The 21,656-nt window shown below is 44.7% G+C and overlaps 3 protein-coding genes across 16 annotated transcripts in view; 2 read left to right on the top strand and 1 right to left on the bottom strand.

Moving 5' to 3' along the window:
• The window catches only part of LOC119849376 (zinc finger protein 420-like), a 3,142,523-nt gene that overhangs the window by 43,536 nt on the left and 3,077,331 nt on the right, over positions 1-21,656 (bottom strand). The window lies entirely within an intron of this gene.
• LOC119849403 (zinc finger protein 501-like) overlaps positions 1-21,656 on the top strand; it is a 1,099,011-nt gene that overhangs the window by 155,115 nt on the left and 922,240 nt on the right. For 2 of the 8 annotated variants that reach the window (XM_043503841.1, XM_038386464.2), the window contains 4 exons: positions 4,487-4,569; positions 5,601-5,727; positions 9,989-10,102; positions 10,473-13,911. The exons of 4 other annotated variants lie outside the window; for them this stretch is intronic. In XM_043503841.1, coding sequence (XP_043359776.1) covers positions 4,546-4,569; positions 5,601-5,727; positions 9,989-10,102; positions 10,473-11,596 — 1,389 coding nt within the window. In that variant the 5' untranslated portion in view covers positions 4,487-4,545 and the 3' untranslated portion in view covers positions 11,597-13,911. Of the gene's footprint in view, positions 1-4,486; positions 4,570-5,600; positions 5,728-9,988; positions 10,103-10,472; positions 13,913-21,656 lie in introns of those variants that run through there. 2 more of the 8 variants (XM_043503833.1, XM_043503826.1) reach the window with 2 other exon arrangements.
• The window catches only part of LOC119849388 (zinc finger protein OZF-like), an 875,044-nt gene that overhangs the window by 445,496 nt on the left and 407,892 nt on the right, over positions 1-21,656 (top strand). The window lies entirely within an intron of this gene.

Genomic DNA, 21,656 nt, shown 5'->3' with positions numbered 1-21,656 from the left:
TGGTCTGAAGTAAATAGGATAAAATCAATAAGGACAAATGCAAAGTACTTCGTTTAGGAAGGAACAATCAGTTGCTCACATGCAAAATGGGAAATGACTGCTTAGGAAGGAGTACTGCAGAAAGGGATCTGGGGGTCATAGTGGATCACAAGCTTAATATGAGTCAACAGTGTAACACTCTTGCACGCAAAAAAAAAAAAAAAAGCAAACATCAACTGGGATGTATTAGGAAGAGTGTTGTAAGCAAGAGATGAGAAATAATTATTTCACTCTACTCCACACTGATTAGGCCTCAGCTGGAGTATTGTGTCCCGTTCTGGGAGCCACATTTCAGGATAGATGTAGACAAATTGGAGAAATTCCAGAGAGGAGCAACAGAAATGATTAAAGGTCTAGAAAACATGTGGGGAGATTGGAACAAAATGGGCTTATTAAGTCTGGAGAAGAGAAGACTGAGAGGGGACATGATCACAGTTTTCAGGTACATAAAAGGTTGTTACAAGGAGGAGGGAGAAAAATTGTTCTTCTTAACCTCTGAGGACAGGACAAGAAGCAATGGGCTTAAATTGCAGCAAAGGAGGTTTAGGTTGGACATTAGGGAAAACTTCCTAACTGTCAGGGTGGTTAAGCACTGGAATAAATTGCCTAGGGCGGTTGTGGAAACTCCATCATTGGAGATTTTTAAGAGCATGTTAGAAAATTCCTGTCAGAGATGATCTGGATAATACTTTGTCCTGCCATGAGTCCAGTAAATACTAATGGAAACTGCATGATCATGGGAGACTTTAACTTCCCAGATATAGACTGGAGGACCAGTGCTAGTAATAATAATAGGGCTCAGATTTTCCTAGATGCGATAGCTGATAGATTCCTTCATCAAGTAGTTGCTGAACCGACTAGAGGGGATGCCATTTTAGATTTAATTTTGGTGAGTAGCGAGGATCTCATAGAAGAAATGGTTGTAGAGGACAATCTTGGCTCAAGTGATCATGAGCTAATTCAGTTCAAACTAAATGGAAGGATTAACAAAAATAAATCTGCAACTAGAGTTTTTGATTTCACAAGGGCTGACTTTCAAAAATTAAGGAAATTAGTTAGAGAAGTGGATTTGGACTGAAGAACTTATGGATCTAAAGGTAGAGGAGGCCTGAGATTACTTTAAATCAAAGCTGCAGAAGCTATCGGAAGCCTGTATCCCAAGAAAGGGGAAAAAATTCATAGGAAGGAGTTGTAGACCAAGCTGGATGAGCAAGCATCTTAGAGAGGTGATTAAGAAGAAGCAGAAAGCATACAGGGAGTGGAATATGGGAGGGATCAGCAAGGAAAGCTACCTAATTGAGGTCAGAACATGTAGGGATAAAGTGAGACAGGCTAAAAGTCGAGTAGAGTTGGACCTTGCAAAGGGAATTAAAACCAATAGTAAAAGGTTCTATAGCCATATAAATAAGAAGAAAACTAAGAAAGAAGAAGTGGGGCCGCTAAACACTGAGGATGGAGTGGAGGTTAAAGATAATCTAGGCATGGCCCAATATCTAAAGAAATACTTTGCCTCAGTCTTTAATAAGGCTAAAGAGGATCTTAGGGATAATGGTAGCATGACAAATGGGAATGAGGATATGGAGGTAGATATTACCATATCTGAGGTAGAAGCGAAACTCAAACAGCTTAATGGGACTAAATCGGGGGGGCCCAGATAATCTTCATCCAAGAATATTAAAGGAATTGGCACCTGAAATTGCAAGCCCATTAGCAAGAATTTTTAATGAATCTCTTTTAATGCTACTCTGAAACCTGTCTTTAATGAATCTGTAAACTCAGGAGTAGTACCGAATGATTGGAGAATTGCTAATATAGTTCCTATTTTTAAGAAAGGAAAAAAAAGTGATCCGGGTAACTACAGGCCAGTTATTTTGACATCTGTAGTATGCAAGGTCCTGGAAAAAATTTTGAAGGAGAAATTAGTTAAAGACATTGAAGTCAATGGTAAATGGGACAAAATACAACATGGTTTTACAAAAGGTAGATCGTGCCAAACCAACCTAATCTCCTTTTTATGAAAAACTAACAGATTTTTTAGATAAAGGAAATGCAGTGGATCTAATTTACCTAGATTTCAGTAAGGCATTTGATACCGTGCCACATGAGGAATTATTAGTTAAATTGGAGAAGATGGGGATCAATATGAACATCAAAAGGTGGATAAGGAATTGCTTAAAGGGGAGACTGCAACGGGTCCTACTGAAAGGCGAACTGTCAGGCTGGAGGGAGGTTACCAGTGGAGTTCCTCAGGGATCGATTTTGGGACCAATCTTATTTAATCTTTTTATTACTGACCTTGGCACAACAAGTGGGAGTGTGCTAATAAAGTTTGCAGATGATACAAAGCTGGGAGGTATTGCCAATTCAGAGAAGGATCAGGAAATTATACAGGAGGATCTGGATGACCTTGTAAACTGGAGTAATAGTAATAGGATGAAATTTAATAGTGAGAAGTGTAAGGTTATGCATTTAGGGATTAATAACAAGAATTTTAGTTACAAGTTGGGGATGCATCAATTAGAAGTAACGGAAGAGGAGAAGGACCTTGGAGTATTGATTGATCATAGGATGACTATGAGCTGCCAATGTGATATGGCTGTGAAAAAAGCTAATGCGGTTTTGGGATGCATCAGGAGAGGCATTTCCAGTAGGGATAACGAGGTTTTAGTACCATTATACAAGGCACTGGTGAGACCTCACCTAGAATACTGTGTGCAGTTCTGGTCTCCCATGTTTAAAAAGGATGAATTCAAACTGGAGCAGGTACAGTGAAGGGCTACTAGTATGATCCGAGGAATGGAAAACTTGTCTTATGAAAGGAGACTTAAGGAGCTTGGCTTGTTTAGCCTAACTAAAAGAAGGTTGAGGGGAGATATGATTGCTCTCTATAAATATATCAGAGGGATAAATACAGGAGAGGGAGAGGAATTATTTCAGCTCAGCACCAATGTGGACACAAGAACAAATGGGTATAAACTGGCCACCAGGAAGTTTAGACTTGAAATTAGACGAAGGTTTCTAACCATCAGAGGAGTGAAGTTTTGGAATAGCCTTCCAAGGGAAGCAGTGGGGGCAAAAGATCTATCTGGTTTTAAGATTAAACTCGATAAGTTTATGGAGGAGATGGTGTGATGGGATAATGGGATTTTGGTAAGTAATTGATCTTTAAATATTCAGGGTAAATAGGCCAAATCCCCTGAGATGGGATATTAGATGGATGGGATCTGAGTTACTACAGAAAATTCTTTCCTGGGTATCTGGCTGGTGAATCTTGCCCATATGCTCAGGGTTTAGCTGATCGCCATATTTGGGGTCGGGAAGGAATTTTCCTCCAGGGCAGATTGGAGAGGCCCTGGAGGTTTTTCGCCTTCCTCTGTAGCATGGGGCATGGGTGACTTGAGGGAGGCTTCTCTGCTCCTTTAAGTCTTTAAACCATGATTTAAGGATTTCAATAGCTCAGACATAGGTGAGGTTTTTCGTAGGAGTGGGTGGGTGAGATTCTGTGGCCTGCGCTGTGCAGGAGGTCGGACTAGATGACCAGAATGGTCTCTTCTGACCTTAGTATCTATGAATCTATGACTAGATGACCTCTTGCGGTTCCTTCTCATCCTATGATTCTATGATACTCAGATATTGTTCCAGGCAGCAGCTCACAAGCATTCAATAAAGTCTAAACATTAAACACATTCTTATAATTCTAATACCTGTTTTAACAATACTAACACAAGTGAGCCAGACTGATTCCAGCTCTGCGTTTGTCCATGTTCAGTTAAGACATGGGGGCTTTTGCAAGAGCTAACACCTCATCTGCCAGTGTCACAGGCAGGATGGGCAGGGATGGATCACTTGATGATTCCCTGTTCTGTTCATTCCCTCTGAAGCACCTGGCATTGGCCACTGAGCTAGGTGGACCATTGGTCTGATGCAGTGGGCTATTCTTATGTTCACAGTCTCTATCCGAAGTATCTACTCATTTGGACTCACTGGGGAGCCACAAAAAGAAACAAGGTGTGCTGAGGCAAGAAGGCCCAGTCTAACAGCCCCTGGGGTCATGCTTGCCAAAAGCTAAAACTAGGCCCAGCCCATGAAAGGGGGCACTCCCTGGAGAGACTGTATAAAGGCTGGAGCATCAAACAACTTTGTAAACCTGAGAGAGCTGCCTTGGGGACAATGATGGGGAGAATCCCCCAAAGTGACTCCTTTGATTCTGCTCTTCTCTGGCCTTTGGTTCAGAGACTCTGTTACTGGAAAGGTTTCAACATATCTCAGAGGGTTACACCCTGGTGGGAGGGGACTAGGCCTGTACTGGAATAAGGTCACTTTGTGCTTCACAGTGTGGCAGAACCTAGAATGTCCATGAGCAGGGAAAAATCCTGGGGGGAATTTCTTGTGGAATGGACAAAAACCCCATCTGAATTCTCTCACGTTGCCTTTCTTGCCCTGGCAGGCTACAGAATAACGTCCACGTTTCACCCCAGATCGTCCCCACCTCCCAGAGGGAAGGAAATGGCTTCAATGGAGCTGGCTCAGGTAAGAGATGATGACGGAGCTGGTGGTGGGTTCTCCTTGGAGGGAGAGGAGCCGTAAATGCATAGGAGGGTGGGAGCTGCTAGGGGTGATGGGAGGCAGTCTGGGGGGCTTCTGGGAACCACTGTGCCCTTTAACCCTCAAGCCAGGCTGGCCCTTCTCACACTGCTTTGCTGGAGATTCAGCCAGCCTCTCCAGGGCCTGTTGTCATCCGACATGACAGCAGGTGGCAGCATGCACCCAACTAAGCTACCTGAGTGCTTTACCTAAGCCACTCAAGGACAGATAGAAGACAACAGCCAATTTCCCAGCTCCCCAAGCTTGCACACCTGCTGTAATATAAATCCAGAATTATTTCCTCGTATTGTGCACAGGGATCTGTACAATGTGAGCTCATTAATATAGTGACCTTCCCCTTGATATGGGAAAGATATGACAACAAGCTTGAGCTAACCAAGCTGGGATTTTCCCCAAACACATCACTCAAAATACACTGGTTCAGATAAAGCATAAAAGAAATGTATTAACTACAGAAAGATAGATTTTAAGTGACTACCAGTGTTAGGATTCATTTTGTACTTAATATACTTTTAATAACTTCCTTCTTATTTTCATTGATTGATCATTGATTTCTGATAGCTTCCCTTACCAATTTTCTATAATTCTCACCTTCTAACTTATATTCTTTACTATTGACTTCCCCTTTCTTCCTTATATTTTATTGGGAGAGTGTTGGGACTCCTACCAAGGGGCTGTCTCTGGGCCCTGCTAGAGGCTCCATTTCCTATAATCAAGCTCTGGCTAGTAGGATGTGATAACTGTGAAAACCCTGCCTCCATCTGTCAGCTGGAAGACACAAGGGTTCTCTCTTTCTACCCTCACTCTGACGCCTCCTGGCTGCTTAAGCAAGGTGGGGTGGGACTCTGTTAACATGTGCCTCCCGGAGCTTCCATTTACCTGGTGCTGCTGTTCCCTGAATAGTGGGGTTGTGACTGGGGCAGCAGGTCCTGAGTGTTGGACTCTTGCTCTTTCAGGGGCCGGTGACTTTCGAAGAGGTGGCTGTGTATTTCACCAAGGGGGAGTGGGCTCTATTGGACCCTCCTCAGAGAGCCCTCTACAGGGATGTCATGCAGGAGAACTATGAGACGGTGGTCTTGCTGGGTAAGGAGTCCTGTCCCCTCAGTTATTAGAAGCTGTGGGATCTCTAAAGAACCTGAGTAGTAATAACTTTATACCTTTATTCGTCATACTAGTTTTGACAAGTTTCCTTGCCCCCCGTTTGTTGCCTTATCTCCCACCCACTAGAATAATTTTTGGACATGTGCCTTTTTGGTGCAGTCAGTCATTTTAAAATTGCATTTAATGTATCCTTATTGGCTACATTAATAACTGTAGCTTTCATGCCTTTTCCTCATTTTAAGAGGAAAATATGCCACCTGTAGAATTCTAAATTGAGTAAATAGGTGTGTGACTCATGCATGGCTTGTGTGACAGTCAGATGAGCTCCTCTTTTGATAGGAGAGCGTATAATGTTGCCATTCAGGACCCCACGGGTGAAGGGAGAACAGAGCTGTGGGAGGGGAGGAGAAGGGGGGGGAGTAGATAATTCTGGGGTGCCAGGATATGGGGAGGGTGTGTGCAGTGTTAGAGCTAAGAAGCAGCAGGAAGGGATGAGGTAGTGAGAGATGAGGAGGGAACACAAGAAGCTCCCAAGGTGCCAGGAGGTGGTGCCGGCTGAGAGTAATGGGAAGAAGGGGAGGGGAATGTGGAGGAAGGGCACCCAGGAAGTGGGCTTGGTGGGTTAGTGGGAGGGAGGAAAGGTCTGGGGACCTAGAGCTGTGAGGGATCCCTGCCCAGGCCTTGTTGATTTAGAGCCTACACTCCAGTTTTATTTCTGTTTAGTTTCACTTCGTTATACTTCCCCCCCCCCCACAAATATTATTATTTTAACTCTTAAGCTCCCTCCACCACTTATTCACCCCTCCCCACCATATAATCTCCCCATCTCTGTGCACAGCGACCCTGGCCACCAATCCTGAATTCTTGCTGCATTCCTCCCTGCCATAGCAGGGTCACTATCCAGGCACAAATGGGTACTTCGTTGATGATGTCGCAGGCTGGTAGTGTAACCAGTACAAGTATTACACCTATTAGATAATGTATTGGGGTGTGTAGGCTGCATGGTTGTCCCTCCCTATCACTCTCTGAGGGAGACCAAGCCTTCTCACTGTGACATACCTGTAAAGGTGAGGTCAAAAGGAGGGAATTAGCTGCACTTAGTGTCCCATCCTTCCAGCCAGGCAGAGCAATAGAGAAGTCTATGAGCCCCAGGGTCCTCGGTCCGGGCATGGCAGCAAACAATTAGTAAAATCTGACCTGCAATGAGGGCAGAACGTTAAGCATTCTGCAAGCCCAGGTAAAATTGAGCACCAGGACAGTCTGGGGGCTCAGGGAAGGGTGAGCACTAACAGAGGCTTCCTTGGCTAATATGGGGAGGCTGCCACCCCAGGAGTGGGACGGCAGGTGTCAGGAGGACATGGGCCCAGCCGACTCCACCATGTCCCAGCCCAGGTCCCTAACAGTGGTGGAATGGACATCCATTGTGGGGATCTTCCCCACAACATGCTCACCTAGAATTAGGCCCGCACTTAACCAGGTGGTTGTCTAGTTCCCCCAGGCTACTTTCTACATCCCCTGGGTTTGGTATCTCTATTACATGGGGGTCCTCTGTCTTTTCGTGCAGCTCTGGCAAGTCCTCAGGTAGCATCCCCAGCAGATCCTCGGCATCTCGGTCAGCCAGCAGCCCGGAGAGATTTGGCCAGTCCCCAGGCAGCAGCCCACGGAGCTCCTTAGTCTCTCGGTTGGCCAACAGCCTGGGGAGATCTGGCCAGTCCTCAGCACAGTGGGGATCCTCTTCAGGTTCCAGCAGCCAGTGGGATGCATCGGTCTCCCTTGGTAGCTCCAGCCCAACTGAACTGCAGGACCCGCCTTTTGTACTTCTGCTTCCTGTCCATCCTTCTGCTTCTGCCATGGCAGATGTGGCTCTTCTGGTTCTGCCCGCCACAGGATGTGTTGCAGTCCTTCTCTGTTACTCTCTGAATGTGGCCACACCTCCTTGTTACAGGGTGCAACTTGCCCTTATAGGTGGCTACTCAAAGTTAATGGTGAAGATTAAATTTGGTGAAACACACAGGGAAACTTGATTTAATACAGACAGTTATAATTGAAATCATAAGGAAGGATCAATATACATAATGATTAGAGTAAGATAATTATAATGAAGAGAGTCCGGCATTGTTCATACTCACCATCTTGCATTGTGCATACTTACAACTTACAGACATCATTGGAAACAAAGATCGAAGGGCAGGTGAGCCCATGAGAAGGGAGGTGCTGATTCAGTTTACACTGTCTCAGGGACCCAACAAACCTGAAAAAATGGTAACTGGGTGAGGTATTTTATGCCTTCCTTATGGTAATAGTACAGATATATATGATATTTTTTCTTTACCCTAATTATAATAATGTCAATAGTTGCCCCTATCCATATGTGGCCTTTGGTTCATCACATCTGTCACTTTGCTGGTGTGTTTTACCTTTCCCACCATTCTGTGTTTTCTTGTCTGTTTAGATTTTAAATTCTTCAGGGCATGGACCATTTACTAGTCTATGGTTTGTACGTAGCCTAGCACAGTGGGGATTCATTCTTAGGCCTTGTCTACACAACACAGTTTTGTTGACAAATGTCAGCTTCATCGACAAAACAGTGGAGGTGTACACTCTGCCGTGCTCCTCCTGCTGTTTTAACTTTCCTGTTATGCCAACATAATAAAGCCACCTCGACAAGAGAAATAGAACTTTTTTAGACGAAGTTAGAGCGGTGCAGAGTCAGTGTAGACACTGTGCTCTCTTATATCACCCTAAGTAGCCTCCAGGAGGTATCCCACAATGCCCATCATGACCGCTCTGGTCAGCAGTTTGAACTCCGCTGCCCTGCAGGTAGACAGGCATGCATCCCTCCCATTTAAAGCCCCAGGACATTTTGAAATTCCTCTTCCTATTTGTTCAGTGTGGAGAGTTCTCATTGCAGCTTCCCAACTGACCATGGCGGCTTTCCTCAGCAAACGTGCTCCTGCCTAGAGTACGCTGGAATTGTTGGGTCTCTGAAGAGAGGAGGATGTGCAGCTGCAGCTCCGATCCAGCCTTAGGTACTTGGATACCTACGGGCAGATTGCTCATGGCATGGAGGAGAAAGGCCGTGAAAGGAACATGCAGGACTGCCATGCTAAGGCCAAGGAGCTGAAGCAGGCATACTGGAAGCAAGGGAGGCAAATCATAGCTCGGGTGCAGCTCCACACACCTTCCACTCCTACAATGAGCTTCATGCCATCCCAAAATTGGGATATGCATGCCATCTATCGCCCCATCACAGTTAGGGAGTCCCATTGCCAAAAAGACATCCACTATTTCCTGTTCATTGTTCGGAGTCACCGTCCTTCATAGCAGGAGGCAATTAATGGCCCTGCACACTTTTTTCATCATCCCAACCCCCACAGCGGACTTCCTAACTTCGAACTGATTTGCAACTGACTGGTAGTAGTCTGGAATTGCCAGCTTCCACAAAGCAATCACCACTCATTTTTCCACCTTGAGGGCAGCTCTCATTCTGATGATCTTGCACTGCAGGGCAGGGGCCAGCTCCGCATACAGTTCCAGGAAGGTGGCTTTGTGCATCAGAAAGTTCTGCAACCACTGCTCATCATCCCATACATGCATAACGATGCGATCCCATCGGTCAGTGCTGGTTTCCTGAGCCCAAAAGCAATGATCCACCATGTGCAGCTGCTCCAACATCAACCTTGAATTGTTTCTTTCCATGGCACATTGCAGGGCAAGCACCACGGATTCACTTTCAGATTTGCAGCTCATGAGATACTGCAGGATCAGTGGTGTGTTCATGACACACATCACAAAACTAAAGAGCAGTGCAGGATCCATGCTTTTAGGCAGATATGGTGGGTGTACAGTTTACATGGGTTGTTCAAAAATAGCGCAAAATGTACTGAACTGGAAGTCCCACAGAATGATGGAATGGAGAACACGGCATCATGGGAGAGTGAGCCCGCCCCCATGATGCACTGATACAAGGAGTGCTGCATGAACATGCACAAATGATGTAATTATGGTGGTTTATGATTGTCAATGTAACTTAAGTCAACTTAACTCTAGTGTAGACATAGTCTCACTTGACCCTTAGTCACAAAAGTAATGAACATGGTTAATAATAATAACTATCCTGCCACTTTGAGGCAAGAGATCTGGCCTTGGGATGTTACTGCTTAAAAATGAGCTTAGCATTAGTCTTTGTGACAAGTATCCCACAAATCTCACTGATCTCACTTTTTTTCTTTGTCTTGAGTAGGGTTTCCAGTTTCCAAACCTGATGTGATATTCCAGATGGAACGAGGGGAAGAGCCGTGGGTCCCAGACCTTCGGGGTTCTGAGAAAGAAGTGCTCCTGAGAGCTGCCTGCACAGGTGAGGAATTGGTTAAACCAACTCAAAAAGTGTCTGGGAATGCGGGAAATATTTGGGATGCCCTACGAAGACCTTGTGAGCTCTCTGAGTTCAGGATTGTTCCCAGCAGGTATGGAATCTTTATGGCAGATGTCACACAGGGCTTCCCTCCTATCCTGAATGACAACTGGCAGCAGGTTGCTCCATGATCTTGCTTTCCCCTGAGAGTTCTAGTGAGATGTGGACCCGGAACTGATCCCTTCCTCTCTCCTCTGGGGAAGGGATTGGGGAAAATCAGCTCCTGATAGGTTTGATCTCTCCCGCACATATTTTGGTTTATTGGCTCTTTTTTCCATTCCTCTCTCTGAGATTTCCTTTCTTTCTGGTGCAGGGAGTGACCTATGTCCGGATTCTCTCTGTCTCCCATCAGGAGATGGTGTGATGAGTGAGAATGAGGATGATAATCCTCAGGAGGAAGATGCTGACCAAATAGAACCACATGGAACATTATCAGGAAGATCCAAAGGGAATATTTGCAGGAATTGGGCACACCTAGAAAAAGCAAATGCCTGTGAGAGACAGCAGAGGCCAGAGGAAAAGTTCAGTAGTCACTCAGACCCTGTTACATGTGAGAGAATCAACTTGGAAGAGACATGCCACACTTGCCATGAGTGTGAGAAAAGCTTCAATCACCGGTCTGCCTTTATAACACATCATAGAATCCACACTGGAGAAAGACCCTACATATGCCCTGAGTGTGGGAAAAGCTTCAGGCATAGCTCAACCCTTATTAGACATCAGAGAATCCACACTGGAGAGACACCTTACACATGCTCTGAGTGCGGGAAAAGCTTCAGTCACAGCTCAGCCCTTATGACGCATCAGAGAATCCACACTGGAGAGCGACCCTACACATGCCCTGAGTGTGGGAAAAGCTTCAGGCATAGCTCAGCCCTCATCACACATCAGAGAATCCACACTGGAGAGAGACCCTACACGTGCCTTGAATGTGGGAAAAGCTTCAGTGATAGCTCAGGCCTTATCACGCATCAGAGAATCCACACGGGTGCGACACCTTACACATGTCCTGAATGTGGGAAAAGCTTCAGTCGGAGCTCAGCTGTTATCACGCATCAGAGAATCCACACCGGAGAGACACCTTACACATGCCCTGAATGTGGGAAAAGCTTCAGTCAGAACTCAACCCTTCTTAGACATCAGAAAATCCACACTGGAGAGACACCCTACATGTGCCCTGAGTGTGGGAAAAGATTCAGTCGGAGCTCATACCTTATCACACATCAGAGAATTCACACCGGAGAGACACCGTACACATGCCCTGAGTGTGAGAAAAGCTTCAGTCAGAGATCAAACCTTATTAGACATCAGAAAATCCATGTGGGAGAGACACCCTACACATGCCCTGAGTGTGGTAAAAGCTTCAGTCAGAGGTCAAACCTTATTAGACATCAGAAAATCCACATGGGAGAGTACTGTAATAAATGCCTTGACTAGGGCTGGCTAAAGATTTTTTTTTTTAAAGTCACATTTGCTAATTCCCATATAGTGATCTTTGCACCATGTTCACCATGGCCTCTCAGCTCCACCAGATGAGTTATCTCCTTCTGCCTTTTGCAGCTCACCATTCTTTGGGGTCAGTCCTATGATTTTCTCTGTGAACACCTTTCCCTGTGAGTTGTAGGAGTGTGTGTCCCTCCAGCCAGGAATGTTCATCAGCTCCAGGTGGAGGAGGGAGGTTTGATCTGAACAAGCTACACTGAAGCAAAAACTACCTGTGCCTTACGTGCACTAGGATTGTACATGGTGTTAGCTACTCAAGTTAATGATCTTGGTGTACAAACACAACTAAAGTTGCAGTGCAGATGTCACCTAGGTACAGTGGTTCCCATTAGTTTTCCCTTGACCTGACCTAAACTCCATCAATTTTTCCTAGTCTAAACAAACCCTGAGCCTCACAGTTCTACTCTTACCCCATTTCAAAGCAATTGTCTATTTCCCCGTTTGGGGACAAATTGTCTCATTCCCAGTTTGCTCTCATGTTGCTTCAGGTTGTGCTGGATAGCAGAAATCTTTTCTATCATTTTCCCCACCTAAAATATATTGAAATATAACAAAGATCAGGAACAGGAGTAGGGAAAAATGTCATCTCACCCTCTGTAACATCAGAAAAAGATATCATGAGTCAGAGGGATTCACTCCTTCTCTGTAACTATCATAATCCCCCCTCAACCCATCTTTAGTTTCTGTGTCAGCCATAATAGTATTTATTCTCCCCATATGCAACCTCTCTGCTTCCCAAAATGTCATGTGATGCAGTGTTCACTGCTGTCTGTGCTAGGTATCACACTTTGATTCTCAATCAGTCTCACTCAGGCTGGAGGTTCACGTGTCACAGAGTTGGAGGGGAAATATGAATGGATTGTTCTGTGCTTTAATCCCTGTTTCTGTCTATTGGCAAAGCTGCTTCTGACCTTTCTCCTGCTGATCTGGGAGTTTTGGGTACAGAAGGGAAGGTTGGCTGTTTTTCCCCATTATGATGATGCTAACGTTCTTGTAAATAACATGACTTGATAATAATAAGGTGATGTTGGGTGAAGAAGGTTTAAATGCATCAGAGGAGAAGTCAATGTGAGATTCTGTTCTTATTAAAAAGAAAAAACGAACTTGTGGCACCTTAGAGACTAACAAATTTATTTGAGCATAAGCTTTCGAGAGCTACAGCTCACTTCATTGGGTGCATTCAGCAGATACAGACTAACAGGGCTGCTACTCTGAAATCTGTTCTTATTGTGAATCATCAGATATAACCTGCTCTGGAATTTCATTTTATCTGAAACCAAAAGTGTCTTATTACTCCTGGGGGAATTCTGCACCACTGCACATGTGCAGAATTCATGTCTGTCACAGAATTTTTTTTCCTGCAGAAAATACATTCTGCCTGAGAAGTGTTGCAATTCCACCTTTTTCCCATCAGAGGCTAGTGTGGCATCAGAACAGCCAGAAGCATGAATGCACCCTGTTGTTCTGGCACCACAGCAACCTCTGGTAAGCAAAAGGTGAAACTGCAGCACTTCTCAGGCAGAAAGTATTTTCTGCAGGGAACAAATTCTGAGGGCATGCAGTGGTGCAGAATTCCCATGGGAGTAGACGTTAATCACAGCACCCTGCCCATTAAACCAGTTTAGGACAGAAGAGTGGGGCACACAGGGCTGCTGCGGGAGGTCACAGACTGGGGTTCAGAATGGCTAGTGGGAGGACAGACAGGGGCATGGGCTCAGGAGTTAGTGGGGAGACAGCATTGAGCCAGAGGCTAAATGGGAGTGGGGGTGCAAGGCCACATGGGGATAAGGGAGAGGGTCGGCAGGGACACATGGGGATGGTGCAGGGACAGAGGCAAATGTGCCTGACTGAATGGGAGCAGCTTGAGGTCAGTCAGGGTCAGCATGGGGAAGGGTCTCCCTAACATTCCCTCCCCCTCCCCCCAAAATACCTGTTCCATACTTCTCCCACATACACCCAACAACCCTCCAAGTTCACTCCAGGCTCCTTCCCTTTCTCTCAGTTCCTCCATTACCCCTGACTCCCCCAAGCCTTTGCACTGCTTCTCAGGAGGTGGGAAATAAATTTCTGTGTTGTTGCTTAAATGAATAACTCAAAGTTCTGTATTAATATGCCTAGTAAGGAACCTATTTGTCAGAAAAAATGACCAGAATCTTTTTTTGTCTGTATTGTTACAGACATACTTGCTGATACGTATTTTGAAATAAATTACAAAAATAATTCAAATTGGCATGATTATATTGTGTTATTTTGACAAATAAAATATGCAGAATTTTGCAGATTTTTTTTTTTGGCTCAGAATTACTCCAGAAGTCTCTTATGCCCCTCTGTGTTGTGGATTTTTCTTTCCTGGATGCTATTTGGTTACATAATTGTAGATCAAGATGGATGAGCAAGCATCTCAGAGAGGTGATTAAGAAAAAGCAGAAAGCATACAGGGAGTGGAAGATGGGAGAGATCAGCAAGGAAAGCTACCTAATTGAGGTCAGAACATGCAGGGATAAAGTGAGACAGGCTAAAAGTCGAGTTGAGTTGGACCTTGCAAAGGAAATTAAAACCAATAGTAAAAGGTTCTATAGCCATATAAATAAGAAGAAAACTAAGAAAGAAGAAGTGGGGCCGCTAAACACTGAGGATGGAGTGGAGGTTAAGGATAATCTAGGCATGGCCCAATATCTAAACAAATACTTTGCCTCAGTCTTTAATAGGGCTAATGAGGATCTTAGGGATAATGGTAGCATGACAAATGGGAATGAGGATATGGAGGAAGATATTACCATATCTGAGGTAGAAGCGAAACTCAAACAGTTTAATGGGACTAAATTGGGTGGGGCCCAGATAATCTTCATCCAAGAATAATAAAGGAATTGGCACCCGAAATTGCAAGCCCATTAGCAAGAATTTTTAATGAATCTGTAAACTCAGGAGTTGTACCGTATGACTGGAGAATTGCTAACATAGTTCCTATTTTTAAGAAAGGGGAAAAAAGTGATCCAGGTAACTACAGGCCTGTTAGTTTGACATCTGTAGTATGCAAGGTCTTGGAAAAAATTTTGAAGGAGAAAGTAGTTAAGGACATTGAGGTCAATGGTAAAGGGGACAAAATACAACATGGTTTTACAAAAGGTAGATTGTGCCAAACCAACCTGAGCTCCTTTTTTGAGAAAGTAACAGATTTTGTAGACAAAGGAAACATAGTGGATCTAATTTACCTACATTTCAGTAAGGTGTTTGATACAGTGCCACATGGGGAATTATTAGTTAAATTGGAAAAGATGGGGATCAATATGAACATTGAAAGGTGGATAAGGAATTGGTTAAAAGGGAGACTACAGTGGGTCATACTGAAAGGTGAACTGTCAGGCTGGAGGGAGGTTACCAGTGGAGTTCCTCAGGGATCAGTTTTGGGACCAATCTTATTTAATCTTTTTATTACTGACCTCAGCACAACAAGTGGGAGTGTGCTAATAAAATTTGCGGATGATACAAAGCTGGGAGGTATTGCCAATTTAGAGAAGGATCGGGATATCATACAGGAGGATCTGGATGACCTTGTAAACTGGAGTAATAGTAATAGGATGAAATTTAATAGTGAGAAGTGTAAGGTCATGCATTTAGGGATTAATAAAAAGAATTTTAGTTATTAACTGGGGATGCATTAATTAGAAGTAAATTAGTTCCTCCAGGGCACATTGGAAGAGGCCCTGGGAGTTTTTCGCCTTCCTCTGTAGCATGGGGCACGGGTCACTTGCTGGAGGATTCTTTGCTCCTTAAAGTCTTTAAACCATGATTTGAGGACTTCAATAGCTCGGACATAGGTGAGAGGTTCATTGCAGGAGTTTATTGCAGTTTATTGCAGGTGAGATTCTGTGGCCTCTCTTGTGCAGGAGGTCGGACTAGATGATCATAATGGTCCCTTCTGACCTTAATATCTATGAGTCTATGAGTCTATTAATTTTATTTGACAGGATGTATCTCAGATTTATTCCAGACTTTCAGACAAATGACCTTTTTCTACAACAGTAATTTATTATTATTTTTTCTTCCCCCGCACCCCTCCCTGATGACCTAGGGGAAGTTCAATTGCAGTTCAGTCATCTGGATCAAATACTCCATGCTATTGGACATGCTACGAAGGAGACAGTAGCACTTTTAATATCCCTTATGAAATGCCGAACAACAGTACACCACAAATTGTGGAAATAACTGCATACGATCACACTGTTGTTCAATTGGCTAAATCAATATTTTTCCTAAAGAGCTGGGAAGAGTATTCTCTAGTAAATGACTTGTAACTAAGCAAAATACCCATGCATTTGGCTCCCAAAGCAGTTGTGACCCAGGCCCTTCAGGAGGTTCCTCCTGAAGATCTCTCCTTCCTAATCAGGTGCATGTTGCCTATTATTTGGTAAATGCAATCTATCTAGGTAGTGATTGAAAAAAATGGAAGTGACATTTCTGTTGCGCTCACCCTGGGAGATTCTGCAAATGTGTATAAAGTGAAAGCAGTATTGAATGTGATATAGCTGCAGAAAGATACCTATTTTTAGGCCTGACATTTTGTGTCTTACAGGGAATATGAGCTGCACCTGTATTTAGTCCCTAACTTAAATATGTACCACCAGATTAAATAAATAAAGGGGCATATTTGGGGAAGTTATATCTCACTATCACAATGATATTTTTGTAAAATTACTCCTATTATGGCCAACGATTTGACAAGAACTCAGGTAGAAATCGCAGGTACTGGTGGTTGATTTTCACCCCAGAGGTGGAAGCTATGGTGACCTGTGGCCCAGGTAAACTATTTATTTTTAGAACACTGCACCCTAGTTAAGTGGCACTGATCACATTCCTAAAGGATGCCATGATTACATTGGGAACAATTGTCCTTTACCATTTGGATCCAAAGTTTCATGAAGCAGAGAGAGAAACAGCCGATTCCTTCAGAGCCATTCCATACCTATGGGTCCCAATCTGGTTTCCTTGTTGGACAAGAAGCACTTCCATGCTGGGCAAATGATGGTAATTAATGAGGGAATGTATCAGATTCCTAGTTCAGACTGCAGGATACATGAATGCTAAGTCCAGGGTCTGTGGTTTGGTGTCTTAGTTTTGCTATTGAGTCTAACGCATTTGTATTTCTTCTCCTCCTCTTGCTACTCTGAAAGATTAGAAAGTATGAAAATAGAGCACAGGTGGTTTTTCTCATAATGCAACCTTCCCATGTAGTCTGAGACCCCTTCCACCCACACTTCTGGGAGAAGACGCAGGGAGAAATGAACTCACAGAAATGGAAGGCTCCTAGGTTATTGTAGAATGTGACTTCATACAAAGCTCACTGGGTCGAAATGGGAATTAAGAGAAAATTGACCTATGGGATTATATTTTGTAATCTTTGAATAAATTAGCAGTGAAAATGAAATTAAACATGAAGGTAATTATTTTAAAGTATGAGATTGATTATGTGATAACTTGAATCATATTGCAACACTGACAGTTTTTTTTCTTCTTCTCTCCCTTCTCCCTCCAATTATATAGGAAATGGTGGCTAATCCTGAAAAGTAAAACCTCTTGCCAAAAGAATTAGGGTGCGGGAATATGTAAGAGAAATAGCAGATAAGAGAATTAAGACCTAGTGTAGATTGTAATTTTTTTTTTCAAATGGAATTTATTTTTATATGTTTTAAAATAAATCTTCTGTTAAGAGGAAAATTCCTTGAGACAAGTTGTGTAACCTTTTACCCAGTTAAAGGGTAACAGCCACAGAGTTCCCCAGGTCTCATGTTTGCAAAGCAAAGATGTCACATCAGGCAGGAGATGCCAAAATCTAAAATGGTGATGGATGTGTGATGGGAGCTTTTCTGGGTTGTTTTTGTTGTTGTTGTGGTTTGTTTTGTTTTTTTAATTTAATTTTTGGGGTTTTTTTTGCAACCAGTTATTTTTATAGGGCCTGAGGCCCCTTTTCCTTCCAGCTATTTAACCCGAGCCTGCCTCTGGAAACCTCCTCAGAACTGGCCTTGTGTTTCTTTCATTTCTGATAAGAGCACTAACTGTTTCCCTGTACACAGCTGCTCCAGCTTTCTCCTTTATAGTCAATACTTATTTCTTCAACTCCTCACCCCCCACAACCTGGACCCCCAAACCAGAATGATCTTCAGCTGCAATTTAGGGCCCCCCAATTCCCAGCACCCCTCAACGTGCACAAGTCCATGGGGCCGGACGAATTGCATCCGAGAGTGCTGAGGGAATTGGCGGCTGTGATTGCAGAGCCCTTGGCCATTATCTTTGAAAACTCGTGGCGAACGGGGGAAGTCCCGGATGACTGGAAAAAGGCTAATGTAGTGCCCATCTTTAAAAAAGGGAAGAAGGAGGATCCTGGGAACTACAGGCCGGTCAGCCTCACCTCAGTCCCTGGAAAAATCATGGAGCAGGTCCTCAAAGAATCAATCCTGAAGCACTTAGAGGAGAGGAAAGTGATCAGGAACAGTCAGCATGGATTCACCAAGGGAAGGTCATGCCTGACTAATCTAATCGCCTTTTATGATGAGATTACTGGTTCTGTGGATGAAGGGAAAGCAGTGGATGTATTGTTTCTTGACTTTAGCAAAGCTTTTGACACGGTCTCCCACAGCATTCTTGTCAGCAAGTTAAGGAAGTATGGGCTGGATGAATGCACTATAAGGTGGGTAGAAAGCTGGCTAGATTGTCGGGCTCAACGGGTAGTGATCAATGGCTCCATGTCTAGTTGGCAGCCGGTGTCAAGTGGAGTGCCCCAGGGGTCGGTCCTGGGGCCCGTTTTGTTCAATATCTTCATAAATGATCTGGAGGATGGTGTGGATTGCACTCTCAGCAAATTTGCGGATGATACTAAACTGGGAGGAGTGGTAGATACGCTGGAGGGGAGGGATAGGATACAGAAGGACCTAGACAAATTGGAAGATTGGGCCAAAAGAAATCTAATGAGGTTCAATAAGGATAAGTGCAGGGTCCTGCACTTAGGATGGAAGAATCCAATGCACCGCTACAGACTAGGGACCGAATGGCTCGGCAGCAGTTCTGCGGAAAAGGACCTAGGGGTGACAGTGGACGAGAAGCTGGATATGAGTCAGCAGTGTGCCCTTGTTGCCAAGAAGGCCAATGGCATTTTGGGATGTATAAGTAGGGGCATAGCGAGCAGATCGAGGGACGTGATCGTTCCCCTCTATTCGACACTGGTGAGGCCTCATCTGGAGTACTGTGTCCAGTTTTGGGCCCCACACTACAAGAAGGATGTGGATAAATTGGAAAGAGTACAGCGAAGGGCAACAAAAATGATTAGGGGTCTAGAGCACATGACTTACGAGGAGAGGCTGAGGGAGCTGGGATTGTTTAGTCTGCAGAAGAGAAGAATGAGGGGGGATTTGATAGCTGCTTTCAACTACCTGAAAGGGGGTTTCAAAGAGGATGGCTCTAGACTGTTCTCAATGGTAGCAGATGACAGAACGAGGAGTAATGGTCTCAAGTTGCAATGGGGGAGGTTTAGATTGGATATTAGGAAAAACTTTTTCACTAAGAGGGTGGTGAAACACTGGAATGCGTTACCTAGGGAGGTGGTAGAATCTCCTTCCTTAGAGGTTTTTAAGGTCAGGCTTGACAAAGCCCTGGCTAGGATGATTTAACTGGGACTTGGTCCTGCTTTGAGCAGGGGGTTGGACTAGATGACCTTCTGGGGTCCCTTCCAACCCTGATATTCTATGATGCTATGATTCTATGATTCAATCCAACCCACAGCCCCCTCCTATTCATGGTGCTCCTTAGTTCCACCCCACAGCTCCCTCCTTCCCTCCAGCAGCAGGTGCTTCTGACTCATTTCAGGGAGTTTTTCTTGAAAGTTTTTGTGTGTGAATCTGCTCTCCCATCGACTTACCTTACTCTTCTCATTCTGGTGGAGAACTGGAGTTGACTGGAGAGTGCTCTGTGTCGATTTAGTGGGTGACCCACTAAATCAATCCCTGCTGCATCATTCACAACAATGTTGATCCCTGGTAAGTGTAGACATGGCATAAGGGAATCCATTGACACTGCTGTACTTATACCAGTAGAACGCACCATGGAGACACTAAGGCCTTGTCTACACTATAGGAGAAATTCAATCTAAGCTACACAATTTGAGTTACATGAATAGCATAACTCAAACAGACATAGCTTAGATCTACTTAGCTCAGGGTCCACGCTATGCGATGTCGACTGGAGACACTCTCCCATCGACTCCCCCTACTGTTCTCGATCCGGTGGAGTACAGGAGTTGATGGGAGACCGACGGGATTCACTAGACCCACTAAATTGACCGCTGATGCATCAATCACCACCCGTAGATCCCCTGGTAAGTGTAGACAAGCCCTCATTCTGGTAGAAGTGGGGCCTGCTCTCAGTTTAGCTGATATCACCTTGGAAGAGAATTAAGCTATAAAAACCCCACTTTTAGTTTGGGATAAGAGGGGTGAGACCAGCTGCCTCCACCTCTCTCTCCTTGTCTTCTCTCAGGAGCTCTCCCCTCAGCAGGAGCCAATCTCCAGAACAGTGTTTCTCAACCTTTTTGATACCAGGGCACTGGCCAATTAAGATTTATTGGGGCTCTGGGCACCGAGCTGGGGAGTAGGCTGTGGTCCCAGAAAATTTGTTGTTCGCTGGTGAGACTGAGCATGGGTGGAGATTGTGCCTGCTGTGGGTTTTATATGCATTTATAAAGTTTAATGCCTGGCTGGGGCATTGGCTAGCCTTTTGTCTCTGGAGAATGGTTTGTGACTACTCTCCAGAACATCTTAGTAATATCATAATGTAGAATACTATAACTTTACATACAATGTTGCCATACATATTTTACCAGGACAATAATGATCAGCCAATTATGAGCTTTTAAATGATACCTCACAAGCCATACTTTGTACAAACTTTGACATAGTCCAGTAAATGGGAACATAGGGGTACAGAAGGTGACACACACTCCCTGGAGTCACCCCGGCCCACTAACTGCTCCTATCCCCACTTACCAGTGACATCTCCTGGAGATGACTCCCTCCCTGCTCAACATGCAGGGGAGCAATCAGATGGCTGGGGTGGAGGGGAGAGCCTGCAGCTGTGTGTCTACCCACTGTGTGCTCCTTTGGCCCTCGCAGCTGGGAGTTGGGGATCAGTCACATCCAGAGTCACCATTGCTGCAGGGGGAGGCACAGACTTGGGAGGTGGGGAAACCAGGCAGAGCCCTGGGTAGGGGCTGGTCATGTGTCCCAGAATCTCCAGCAGTCCTGCTCTGGCTGGAACGATCCCAGGGCAGCTTCTGCAGTGCACGGATTTCGTGGTAGCTGAAGCCCATTCCTGTAGCTGCCCCTGGCTGGTTCAGTGGGAGGGATCTCTGGAGGAACCTCTGGCTCTGAGTCACAGCATCCAGCTTCTTCCATTCTCTGTAGGCTGCATCTACACTATGGGCTTATTCCAACATAGCTACAGCACCACAGCTATGGGCCCTATAGTGTAGATACGGCCTTAGTATTTTTTCACAGACTTTCCTCAGAGAGACCTGGGAGTGGAGGCTGCATTCAGTTAATCTACCCCCAAAACAGATGAGGATGGAAATATTCCTCAGGAACCTTATTCACAGCCTCCCTCCCATGTAGTGGCCAATGCATCTCCACCCCCAGCCTGCCGCCACTGTCCCCATCTTTCAGTCACTCTGGGAGTCAATCTATGCCCAGAGCTGACAGGTTGCCTCCAGACCATCCATCCTGCTCATTAGCTCTGTGGGAATGAGTCTTTCTGCTAGCACAAGTTATACCCATGAAAGTAAACCTTACCAAGTGCATTGGTGATATAGTGGTGAGCATAGTTATCCTCCCAACAGTTGACTGGGATTTGATTCCTGGCTAATGTAAGGATGTGTTTCTCTCCTTGTTTTGCATTGGTTTAATTTCACTTACATTGTGTTATAACCACTTCATCAATGGAATGAGAGAAT

The sequence above is a fragment of the Dermochelys coriacea genome, chromosome 28 (genome assembly GCF_009764565.3).
Source record: "Dermochelys coriacea isolate rDerCor1 chromosome 28, rDerCor1.pri.v4, whole genome shotgun sequence".
NCBI lineage: Eukaryota > Metazoa > Chordata > Testudines > Dermochelyidae > Dermochelys > Dermochelys coriacea.
Note: the sequence above shows the minus strand (reverse complement) of the source record. Positions and strands in the feature narration are given on the sequence as shown.